At 46.2% G+C, this 12,656-nt stretch overlaps 1 protein-coding gene across 2 annotated transcripts in view; it reads right to left on the bottom strand.

Annotated features, from left to right (window-relative positions):
* Positions 1-985: 985 nt before the first annotated feature.
* Positions 986-12,656, bottom strand: part of nhej1 (nonhomologous end-joining factor 1) — a 33,556-nt gene continuing 21,885 nt past the window's right edge. For both annotated transcript variants that reach the window (XM_072378778.1, XM_072378703.1), the window contains exons 6-8: positions 4,415-4,592; positions 2,129-2,220; positions 986-1,282 (exon numbers count right to left, since the gene is read on the bottom strand). In XM_072378778.1, the coding sequence (XP_072234879.1) occupies positions 1,205-1,282; positions 2,129-2,220; positions 4,415-4,592 (348 nt within the window). In that variant the 3' untranslated portion in view covers positions 986-1,204. The remainder of the gene's footprint in view (positions 1,283-2,128; positions 2,221-4,414; positions 4,593-12,656) is intronic.

A 12,656-nucleotide genomic window follows, 5' to 3' on the forward strand; every position in this document is an offset into this window, starting at 1 on the left:
TTTGGACCTTTCCTTTTAGCCTTTCCTAATGATATGGAGTTGATACATCATCAATCACACAGTGTTACACGGCAACTGCAGAACCTTTGAAATGATCAGCAGCTCTCTGCAAAGGACCAGTTCAGTGCAGTTAATCATATGACCTGAACACCACCCTGGGACTTCATCCTGGCTCCTCCAGTGAAGACACGAGTCACTCAAACCTCAGAAAACAAAGACATTGAGGCGGTGGCACATCTTTGGAGATGAGACGGTGACAAATTATCAAACAATTTGTCCACTGGAGGGCTGATTAGGACTAAAACATCCATGAAAACCGTCCAGAGATCCTTCAAGTGAACAGCATGGTTGATGTTGTGAAAATGAGCCTCAGATCATAATGTTCTGCTTCGTTCTGTCCCTTCAGATCATGTGCTGAACGCTGTGATCATTTATTGCCCAAAAGAAGGAATTTCAGCGGCTTCCATGATAACACGCTGAGCTCTGATTGGTTGGGATAAAAACGTGTCCTGATTCTGATCCACTGAGGTGAACAGACACAATCTAAAAAAAGTCTAAAAAATATTGATTGATTTGAAGGATTTTTGTTCTTTTTCTGAAAGTAAAAAAAAAAACTAATATTTACTTTGGAGAAACAGCTGAAGAGAGTTCAAACGAGGCCAAATTTCAGAGACGTTTGTCACAGAAACACATGAAAGGCCGTGGAGCCGCCCGGGCAAACAGTGACTTCTCAACTAAAACTTCAATCACATTCCCGAGACGCTGCAACACCTTGAGTCAACATCTCAGTGTGCTCTGAAAAGAGGAGAGCGGCCCATTGTGCTCCGCCTGGAGAGCATCTCTGAGCCCAGACGCCAGAGCCGGTGGCGTCACCATAAAATCTCAGAGTCGCACTTAAAGGAGCTCCAACGACCAGATTTCCTTTCACTTAATGAGCAGAAAATGCACAGAAAAGCCAATACAAAAACAGCATTTAGACCTTTAATTGATATTTGGCTGAAGGTTAAAAAGCCAACAGGCTACCTGTCCCCGTTTAGCCTAAATTACACCACATGAAAGATTAAAAACAGAAACGGGGATCTATCTCATTTTAATCTCTAGTTAAAACCTGCTGTAAAAAGTCTTTCCTCAGAATTAAAGTTTAAAAGTGTCCCCATATGATGAAAAGGCCCTTTGGATGAACAGACTTCTGCACTGCTCAGGCTCATCTGAACAGTCCCGTCTTCTTCTTCTTTGGTTTCGAGGTGGATCGCTCTGCAGGGTCGGACATGACAGGCGGCGGCTGCAAGGAAAGAACGAGAGAGAATCTTTTTCACCTTTTCATTGAGCTCCTCTGGCTGCCCTTAGCATCAGATCCAAGTCCCTGATGTTAGCTACAAAGAGCTTAATGGAACGGCTCCATCTACTTGAATGCTCTTGCAAAGGCTTCTGTCCCAACTGGGTCCCTCCGTTGGTCCCAGGATTGTCGTCTAGCAGCTCCTACACCACGCCTAAGACAATCCAAACTCTGTTCATGTGTCGTCCCACGATGGTGGAATGACCTACCGAGCGCTACCAGAACAGGGGCGTCCCTGTCTATCTTCAAGAAGCTCCTGAAAACCCAGCTCTTCAGAGAGCATCTCCTATCCCAGCACTTACCTTGTGCTTCCCTACCCCCTCTATCTCTGCACTTTATCTTTCTGCTCTTCCTTCTATGCCTGCACCCTATCTCTACTCTGTCCCCTCTGACAGAGTCGGACTCCTGGGTTCCTTCTATGGAGCTTATTGTTAGCTTTTTGTTAGCTTATTGTTAGCTTTTTATAAAGCTGTTATATCTTCATTTGTAAGTCGCTTTGGATAAAAGCGTCTGATAAATACAGAAACAGAAACCTTCTGAGCCTGGTTTCCTGTTTTAAATGAAGATGCTACGGATAACCTCTACTTCATCATTTGTACCAGCAGCATTTAAGCAAACTTCCCTTTGAAAATGCTGTCGAATCGCTGCTTCGTGCTATTTTTGACAAACTTCTGTCACTGTAACTTTAACAAATGTAGAAGAGCTTCAGAACATCTCGTATAAAAGGTGAAAATGTGAGCAGAGTGTAGAAAGCGTGTTCTCCAGTCGTGTCGGTCCTCCTTGTTGTGGTACCTGCTGCTTCGTGGCTCTGGATGCTTCCACCTGCTCGCTGAGGTTCTGCTTCCTGTCCTCGCCTGCTGGATCGGTGCTGACAGATCCATCCTCTGATGGACAGCAAATAGAAGCAGGAAACAAAGGCTCAGATGGGGGTGGTGAAGTGTTTCATCGTCAGATATTTAGCATTAAACCTCCAAAAATAAACTTTAACTAGTGTTCAAAGACAGTTTGACAGTCAAAGACTTTATTAAAGCAACACTAGAGAAGTCTGTGAACCATAAAACGGCCTTTTTGCCTCAGCTTTAAGTACACTGACCTCTGTTATGCACATTCTCGGGCCTGAAACTGCCCTGGAGCGCCTGGGCGGCTGAGTTTATGACTTTGGTTTCCAGCCCTGCGCCACACGGTTTCGTTTTAACGCGCTCAACGCTGGCTTTTGATTGCGTCTTTGTGGAATCTTTAACATGACAACAACATTAACGTGCATGGCTGTGCGTGCACGGGGCTCACACTGAACTGTTTTTCAGAGGGTGGCCTTGCATCCGGAGACAAAAAGCAAAGAAATTGGCCAAAAGCTCTGGTGTTACCTGATGATGTCACATGATTCCAGCTGTTTGCAGCATCAATTAGCAAAATGAGCTGTTAAAGGTTGACCTTGATGAAATATTTACAGTTAAACGTACTTTTCCCCTTTGATGACCGTGCTCCAGTAGATGTCTACAGACAGAGGTGCTCGGCACATGCTAATCACGATTTAAAGGGGAACTCCGGTATTTTTAAACCAAGTGAAATATATAACGGAGTGAACGGGGCTTAGAGCCTCTAAATAAGGCATTATCTGTCTTTATTTCACCAATACTTTAAGAAGAATGAATGAATGAACGTGTGCTATAGCTCTGTTAGCTCATAGCTGCTGTTATGTGGCTACTTGCAGCTACAGGAGAGCTAACGGAGGGATTTCTACACAGGCACTCTACTGGGACCACTTCATCCACACGCCCCCCTGCAGCACAGTTTATTCACTCCGTGCTCTGTGACAGTCGGCTAACTTCACACAGAGTTTGCTGCTGATAGTTTGGTGCAACATGGCAGGATATTTATCAGATTCTGAGTAAGATGGACGTTCTTACCGGAGTGAATGAGCTGTGCTGCAGCCATGTGTCGATGAAGTGGTCCCAGTAGAGTGCCTGTGCAGAAAGCCCTCTATAAGCCCCCCGATAGCCGCCAATAGCAACAACACAGCAGCTATGAGCTAACAGAGCTATAGCACACGTTCATTCATTCGTTCTTCTTAAAGTATTGGTGAAATAAAGACAGATAATGCCTTATTTAGAGGCTGCATCCTCTAAGCCCCGTTCACTCCGTTATATGGATCTCCAGTTATCTAAATATCTTCTGAAGGACGCCGACTTTCACCAAACTGTTCTCAGTGAGCAGATGAAGGTATTTCATGCCAGAAATAAGGTCTAAAAACACCGGAGTTCCCCTTTAAGTCCAGGTCAGGTCTGCATGGCCACAGCGAGGCCGTTTAACCTCATCGTGTTCAGTGTCTCACGGCTGGAAATGAAGCCCAACCAGGGGCCGGACACATAAAAGATGCACAACGGGCCTTTATAAAGAACAGAACAGGACATACAGAGCAGTTCACAGGACTGATGCAGCCTTCCGGTTAGTTTTCAACTGCATGTGTTATAAATAACTGCAGCACGGTGTCAGGGTGGCTGCTCTGCTTTTGTTGGGAAACCTTGTTACTGCGATTTAAAGAGGGATCAGTCGGATTCTTCTGGCAGCTGCTCATGTGTCACTTCAGACTGCGCCGGACTCTGAGCATAACAGAGAACCGTGAATACGTTCATAAATCTAGCAAAAAGAACGTGTATTCATGATATATTCATGTGTGTTTATGCGCTGGTTGCTGATGGTTCAGACACTGAATGGAAATGCTGCTGTTCGGAACCTCATTTTCTGAGACTGGATGCTCTCAGCTAACTGGATGTTAACCACAACCAGCTGGAACACAGTGTGGATCCCACCACCAGCTCTGTTGGTAAAGTTGGAGCTTCTCCTTCATGACACCAGGCTGCATTTCTCTGCTTTCTATCAAACTGAACTGAACATATTGGACTGTGATGGATGCTTTTTACTGATTAATGACGCTCGACCATTTAAAGTGAACGAACCAATGTGTGCTTTCCTGACCCAAAACACTCAAATGTGTCTCTTTTGTTGGCTGCTTTAATCCGACATTCACAGCAAATGCATATGAATGTGTTGCTGTGGTTCACTTAAACTCTGGCTCACCGGGCGATGAGGCGAGGGCCAGGTCCTCAGCGGCTGGCGGCTTCTCCTCAACACGCCACTCCTCGGACACTTTGCGTTTTCGTGTATTCCTGTGAGAGACGGCGGTGGCGTACAGCTGCTGCAGCTCAGCGCCAAAGCCCAGAGCATCCGAGCTTTCAGACCAGAGCAGAGGAAGAGTCTGATGGGAGGAGAAACAGGTCGAGGGGAAAGTTATGCACCAAACTGTGGGAATATTGAGATTTTAAACGCTTTCTGGGCCCTAAAATACTGAGAGAAGAGGGCTAAGACGAGCTGATATTAGACTGAATGGAAATATATGTGCAAAAAGACACTGATCTATAACAGGAAATTGAGTTTAAAATGACCAACACGTCAGGGACCTTTTGGTTTTAGAGATTAAAGAAATGGACTCACTGGCAAATACAGTTGAATTTTGGTCAATCAGACGCAGTTTTCGTGCAAAAAAAACACATTTTTCATGCAAAAAAACAAAGAATTCCTAAAATAACAATGGTTATTTCACAGTAAACTAAGACAATATCCCAAAGGAAGAAGTGGGTTCAAAATGATCAGAATTTAGTCATTTATTCAGCCACACTGGACCCCTTTACTGGACCACCAGTCTACATAATAACTTCCCTGAAATATCAGAGTAATCTAAAGTTAAACATCAGCTGGTTTTCCAGAAAATGAGCTGAGAAACAGAGCTGGACCCTTATTAAAGAGAAGAGACGAACAGTTTCCTGACTGACCCTGTTGTACAACAAGGGAATAATAACATATATTTATTCTGATTATGAACCGGTGCTTTTTTACTGTTATAAAACCTAAAGTCTCAGTCGGGTCAGTTTTTGATTTAATCACATTACATCTAGTCAGGTCTGTGTTTTTCTTCAGTGTTAAAAGGATATCTTTAATTGTTTTACAGCATCGAAAAACAGCAGATTATCTGTCTGGAAATCTTCCATAAAATCTGTATTTATTTCAATCACTTTTCCTCTTGGCAGCACTTTAATGTGATTTAATGTCAACTTTCAGACCTCATGTGACAATAATCTGACATTCTAAAGGCAACAAATCCAGGACAGATGCTTTGCTCGTTTGTTTTTTACGGCCCGCTGCAGGAGTCACATGTCCGAGGTGCGCCGGCGCTGCGATAAGCCTCTAATCAAAGCTGCGTTATTGGCGCAGGCGGCCGCAGGCGGCAACAGGCGGCCGCAGGCGGCCGCAGGCGGCAACAGGCGGCAACAGGCGGCAACAGGCGGCCGCGGTCGCAGGCGGCAACAGGCGGCCGCAGGCGGCAGCAGCGGGCCGCAGGCGGCGAGGTGGGACGCAGCAACTTTAACGCCCGCCTCACAGATAAGGCGGCAGCTCAACTCGCGCGACATCATGCGAACGCACACAGAGATAAACACTCGCGATTCACTAAATCCCTCTTTTTCCCCTCTTCAACGGAGAGGACAAACTCTCCGAATTAGCTCCTCAAATATTGACCGGGAGAAATTGGTGGTCTCCTGCTCGCTGACAGGGCAGAGGGGCTCCTAAACACACCTCGGTCAGGTTCTGAGGTTTCGCATTGATTTATTTTTATTTGTTTGTTTAAATATCGTAAAAATAAATGTATGCTCTGGTGAGGCTTGGTTCTGCTTTGGGCACAGAGAAACCAATGTGCTGGGAGGCAGCAGAAAGCCAACCTTATTCTCTCTTTATTCACTTTTTCCCTCCTCCTTCTTGGCTGCAAACGAGCTCACTTCAGATCATTTGATGTGAAATGTTGAGCTCAATTTGTTGGATCCGGCTGCCCTGAAGTGCCATGCAGAGGATACTTTAATGGCAGGTTTCGGGCTGTTTATAGTCTGAGGCTGTTAGTAAGAAAGTATTTTGTAATAATCTCTTTATGTGGCAGAGTTTAATGGTGCTGGATTCAGAGAAAAAGAATCAGATGCAGCTAAACTAAGTGGTTGCTTCACATTAAAAACACCCGGCAGGCTCTAAATAAAGGTTCATCTGAACGAGGAAACGTCTCAAACATGCATCTCCAGCTCCAGCAGAACAGCAGCTTCTCTGTATCCTTCTGAGAAGCTGCATATTGTACTTCCTGCACCTGGATCCTGTGTTTGGGAGCAGCAACAAACAGTGAAAGGTGCGCTGAATGGAGCATCACATCCGGTCTCATCTCGCTATTTGAAGCACGTAAGATGAGAAAAGTTAGTTTTTTTTTAATGGGAGCGTGTCAGAAACAGCTCCTTTAGGAAATCTGCTCTTTAAGGTACTTCCCCGGGTCAAAAAACTTTAGTTTGTTCATGTTTTAGGGTTCTGTTCAGTCACCTGTCCAGGATCCTCACCTCCCCTTCAGGTATTCTCACCCTGTCAGGTCTGCTTTGTGTTTATTTCATAGTTTAGTTTTGGTGGATTCCTGCTTTTTGTTTTTACATCCATCTGCCAGCCTCTAAGAGAAATATCTGCTAAAACCTCCACTTTGTCCACCAGGACCCCTCCAACAGGCCAAATCCAACAGGCCAGAGCTGGAAAAGTGAGTCAGGCTCCATCATATCTTAAAGATTTAATTGTAAGGTATTTTCCTAACAGAGCACTTCGCTCCCAAACTGCAGATTTACTTGTGGTTCCCAGAGTTTCTAAAAGCAGAATGGGAGGCAGAGCCTTCAGCTATCAGGCCCCTAAAAGCAGAATGGGAGGCAGAGCCTTCAGCTATCAGGCCCCTAAAAGCAGAATGGGAGGCAGAGCCTTCAGTTATCAGGCCCCTAAAAGCAGAATGGGAGGCAGAGCCTTCAGTTATCAGGCCCCTAAAAGCAGAATGGGAGGCAGAGCCTTCAGTTATCAGGCCCCTAAAAGCAGAATGGGAGGCAGAGCCTTCAGTTATCAGGCCCCTAAAAGCAGAATGGGAGGCAGAGCCTTCAGTTATCAGGCCCCTAAAAGCAGAACGGGAGGCAGAGCCTTCAGTTATCAGGCCCCTAAAAGCAGAATGGGAGGCAGAGCCTTCAGTTATCAGGCCCCTAAAAGCAGAATGGGAGGCAGAGCCTTCAGTTATCAGGCCCCTAAAAGCAGAATGGGAGGCAGAGCCTTCAGTTATCAGGCCCCTAAAAGCAGAATGGGAGGCAGAGCCTTCAGTTATCAGGCCCCTAAAAGCAGAATGGGAGGCAGAGCCTTCAGTTATCAGGCCCCTAAAAGCAGAACGGGAGGCAGAGCCTTCAGTTATCAGGCCCCTAAAAGCAGAACGGGAGGCAGAGCCTTCAGTTATCAGGCCCCTAAAAGCAGAACGGGAGGCAGAGCCTTCAGTTATCAGGCCCCTAAAAGCAGAACGGGAGGCAGAGCCTTCAGTTATCAGGCCCCTAAAAGCAGAATGGGAGGCAGAGCCTTCAGTTATCAGGCCCCTAAAAGCAGAATGGGAGGCAGAGCCTTCAGTTATCAGGCCCCTAAAAGCAGAATGGGAGGCAGAGCCTTCAGTTATCAGGCCCCTAAAAGCAGAATGGGAGGCAGAGCCTTCAGTTATCAGGCCCCTAAAAGCAGAATGGGAGGCAGAGCCTTCAGTTATCAGGCCCCTAAAAGCAGAATGGGAGGCAGAGCCTTCAGTTATCAGGCCCCTAAAAGCAGAATGGGAGGCAGAGCCTTCAGTTATCAGGCCCCTAAAAGCAGAATGGGAGGCAGAGCCTTCAGTTATCAGGCCCCTAAAAGCAGAATGGGAGGCAGAGCCTTCAGTTATCAGGCCCCTAAAAGCAGAATGGGAGGCAGAGCCTTCAGTTATTAGGCCCCTAAAAGCAGAATGGGAGGCAGAGCCTTCAGTTATCAGGCCCCTAAAAGCAGAATGGGAGGCAGAGCCTTCAGTTATCAGGCCCCTAAAAGCAGAATGGGAGGTAGAGCCTTCAGTTATCAGGCCCCTCTCTTGTGGAATAAGCTGCCAGTAAATGTCCAGGAAGCAGACACCCTTTCCACTTTTAAGATTAGGCTTAAAACTTTTCTTTTCGATAAAGCTTATAGTTAGGGATGGCTCATCTGTCACACCTTTCCTCACTTTGCTCTCTTTTTCCTCCTGATTAATTTCTTAAATGATTTTATGTCCATGTGACATTATTGTGGTTATTAACTTGTGTTTCCCTGTTCCAGCAGGTATCCTTTGAATGGTGTTATGGTGTTTTTCCCCCCTCTTTTCCCTCTTTTCTGTCTTCTCAAACCCCAGCTGGTCGAGGCGGATAGCCACCCTTCCTGGTTCTGGTTCTGCCAGAGGTTTCTTCCTCAGTCTGGTTCTGCCAGAGGTTTCTTCCTGTTAAAGGGAGTCGTTCCTTTCCACAGTCCCTCAGGCTCAGGACAGGAGATTGGACTGAAGACAAGTTTCGGTCCAATCTGTTGGTTTCCTTAGCTCGGATATTATTTTTTGAATTGGCTCCATATGAATTAATTGGATTATGATTACAATGAATTGAATTCCAATTGGCTTGAATTGGACTATATTACTTAAGTGCCTTGAGATGATAATTGTTGTAATCTGGCGCTATATAAATAAAGTTGAATTGAATTGAATTGAATTAAACAACGAGCTGAAATCGACTGAAGCTGTGGAAAGCTGCACCTGCAGCCGGGAGGCCTCTGCAGATCTCCATTAAAATAGAAACCAAAGCTGCTCTGTGTAGCTGCGTCTCTCCTGGGCAGAGATGGGCTTCCATGCCTCTCTGTATTTTAGGAACATTACAAAAGAGGCCTCAGGTGACGAGTGGGTAGTTAGAGGCTGCTGACCGGAAAGGAAACACCAGACGGGGAATAAAAAGGTGATTACGGCGGGTCAATAACGTCTCGCTGAGCAACGTCCTGGAAAAGTTCCTCCTGGTCCAAAAACAGAGGGAGGAGGAGGCTCACCTGGAGGCCACGCCCCCACACCCTGCCCGGCCCGCAGTAAAGCATCATGTGGGAAGGAAGGTGATGGCAGAGCTGGTGTTTCTGTAGTATTAGCAGGTAAACAGCCTGGTTTCAGACCAGCTGCCGTTTCTCATCCTCTGCATCCTCACTTCTGCCGCTGACCTTTACTCCTTCACCCCGTTTCTCTCACCGTGACCTCAGCTTCCCGTCCTTACCTACGAAGGAACTTCCTCACAGACTAAAGCCAAGTTAGACCCGCTCCACACAGGAAGAACCGCAGAAAAGCCACAAACGGACCAGATCTGCTCGGGGCCCTGCGCCTGTTGGCTGGACGTTGGCACGGTAACGTAAGGGAATGTGATTGGTCCTTACTGAAGAGGTAAAAAAAAACAACCTGTTGAAGTCGTTTTCTCTTCGTAGGAAACATGGACGGCTTTTACAAAGAAATCCAGCTTTATCTTTGGAAAGAGACCCCCGAGCTCATCTGATTCTTATGAAATGTAGTTTGTAATAAAGTTGGAGTTTCTATTAAATAGCCTCATATTGGCAAAAAATACTTCATTCATAAAATGTAAATAGTGGGATAAACGTAAACCCAAACAGGCGCAGATCTGGTACCACACCGGACCTCAAAGTCAGCTCCTTGCTGTAGAACAGGGGTCGGGAACCTATGGCTCGCCAGCCAGATGTGGCTCTTTTGATGACTGCATCTGGCTCGCAGATAAAACTAAATATTCTCACTTGTTTTAATCCATCCATCGATTTTTCATGTCCTGCTCAGGGCTGCAGGAGCAACTGTCCATGATTTTAATTGGATGATACTGGACTACGTTGGCCGTTGTAAAACAGGTAAACGCCCCCTTTTGAATCAGTCTGCTCGGTCATTAGCTCAAAGCTAACCCTTCGACCGAGAAGATGGCGAAAAGAAAAAAAGATGACGAGTATCGTACATTTCAGGCCGAATGGACTGAAGAATTCGCCTTTGTGGAGAGAGCAAATTCTGCGGTGTGTCTAATTTGCAAAGACAGAATTACATCGATGAAACGGTCGAATGTAAAGCGGCACTTCGACACGCGCCATGCTACCTTTGCATCAAAATACCCGGCAGGAGACAGCAGAAAGAAAGCGTGCCGAGAGCTACTGAGCAGGGTACAAGCTAGAGCTACTGAGCAGGGTACAAGCTAGAGCTACTGAGCAGGGTACAAGCTAGTGCTACTGAGCAGGGTACAAGCTAGAGCTACTGAGCAGGGTACAAGCTAGAGCTACTGAGCAGGGTACAAGCCAGAGCTACTGAGCAGGGTACAAGCTAGAGCTACTGAGCAGGGTACAAGCTAGAGCTACTGAGCAGGGTACAAGCTAGAGCTACTGAGCAGGGTACAAGCAAGAGCTACTGAGCAGGGTACAAGCTAGAGCTACTGAGCAGGGTACAAGCAAGAGCTACTGAGCAGGGTACAAGCTAGAGCTACTGAGCAGGATACAAGCTAGAGCTACTGAGCAGGGTACAAGCTAGAGCTACTGAGCAGGGTACAAGCTAGAGCTACTGAGCAGGGTACAAGCTAGTGCTACTGAGCAGGGTACAAGCTAGAGCTACTGAGCAGGGTACAAGCCAGAGCTACTGAGCAGGGTACAAGCTAGAGCTACTGAGCAGGGTACAAGCTAGAGCTACTGAGCAGGGTACAAGCTAGAGCTACTGAGCAGGGTACAAGCAAGAGCTACTGAGCAGGGTACAAGCTAGAGCTACTGAGCAGGGTACAAGCTAGAGCTACTGAGCAGGGTACAAGCTAGAGCTACTGAGCAGGATACAAGCTAGAGCTACTGAGCAGGGTACAAGCGAGCCAGCAGCAACTTGGACCCGGCAAGGTGGCTATAATTCTGCTAGCTTAGCTGAAACCATTGAAAACCATTCACAGATGGCGAGTATGCTAATAAATAATATGCTAATATATGCTAATATAATATGCTAATAAATTCAGAGGCTTATTATACTGACAATTAGTTGAATTCACTTTTAAAATATATTATATGGCTCTCATTGAAATAAATTTCCAAATTTTTTGCTTTCGTGGCTCTCTTAGTCCAAAAGGTTCCCGACCCCTGGGGTAAGGTCATCACGACTGGAAATGACGGCATAACCTCTGAAAGACACGATTTGATTGACTGGTTTGCAACTTTCTGGACATGGTTTTAAAAAGTGAGGGGAGAGAAACTGGGTCAGTTTGGGCCGTTTAAGGTGATTCTTTCAGTGGTTTAAATGTTTAATGGCACCAGGCATCATGGCTGCTGTTTTCTGATCAGATGTCAGCAAATGATTTCATGTCCCAGTCGACAGCATCTCTCACGCTTTTCAGTCGCTCCTCACAACAGGAGGATGGATTCATTCTCAGTATTCACTTACTTTTCAGTCACTAAAATTCGATTTTCTGGACTTTTCTTTCTGTTTTCAGGCATGAAATATTACTGATTATACCAAGAAAAACCAGAAGGAAACACTCGATCTCCACGGAAAGTGGAATCTAAGGAAGTTTGTGCACCCTTAAAGCAAGCTCAGGAGCTTCGGGAAGTTTGTGCACCCTTAAAGCAAACTCAGGAGCTTCGGGAAGTTTGTGCACCCTTAAAGCAAACTCAGGAGCTTCGGGAAGTTTGTGCACCCTTAAAGCAAGCTCAGGAGCTTCTGGAGGCTAAGGAAGTTTGTGCACCCTTAAAGCAAGCCCAGGAGCTTCTGGAGGCTAAGGAAGTTTGTGCACCCTTAAAGCAGGCTCAGGAGCTTCTGGAGGCTAAGGAAGTTTGTGCACCCTTAAAGCAAGCTTCTGGAGGCTAAGGAAGTTTGTGCACCCTTAAAGCAAGCTCAGGAGCTTCAGGAGGCTAAGGAAGTTTGTGCACCCTTAAAGCAAGCTTCTGGAGGCTAAGGAAGTTTGTGCACCCTTAAAGCAAACTCAGGAACTTCAGGAAGTTTGTGCATCCTTAAAGCAAGCTCAGGAGCTTCAGGAAGTTTGTGCACCCTTAAAGCAAACTCAGTAGCTTCTGGAGGCTAAGGAAGTTTGTGCACCCTTAAAGCAAGCTCAGGAGCTTCTGGAGGCTAAGGAAGTTTGTGCACCCTTAAAGCAAGCTTCTGGAGGCTAAGGAAGTTTGTGCACCCTTAAAGCAAACTCAGGAACTTCAGGAAGTTTGTGCATCCTTAAAGCAAGCTCAGGAGCTTCTGGAGGCTAAGGAAGTTTGTGCACCTTTAAAGCAAACTCAGGAGCTTCAGGAAGTTTGTGCACCCTTAAAGAAAGCTGAGCTTCTGGAGGCTAAGGAAGTTTGTGCACCCTTAAAGCAAACTCAGTAGCTTCTGGAGGCTAAGGAAGTTTGTGCACCTTTAAAGCAAGCTCAGGAG

This window comes from Leuresthes tenuis, unplaced genomic scaffold (assembly GCF_036924035.1).
Source record: "Leuresthes tenuis unplaced genomic scaffold, fLeuTen1.0.hap1 SCAF_1, whole genome shotgun sequence".
NCBI classification, from domain to species: domain Eukaryota; kingdom Metazoa; phylum Chordata; class Actinopteri; order Atheriniformes; family Atherinopsidae; genus Leuresthes; species Leuresthes tenuis.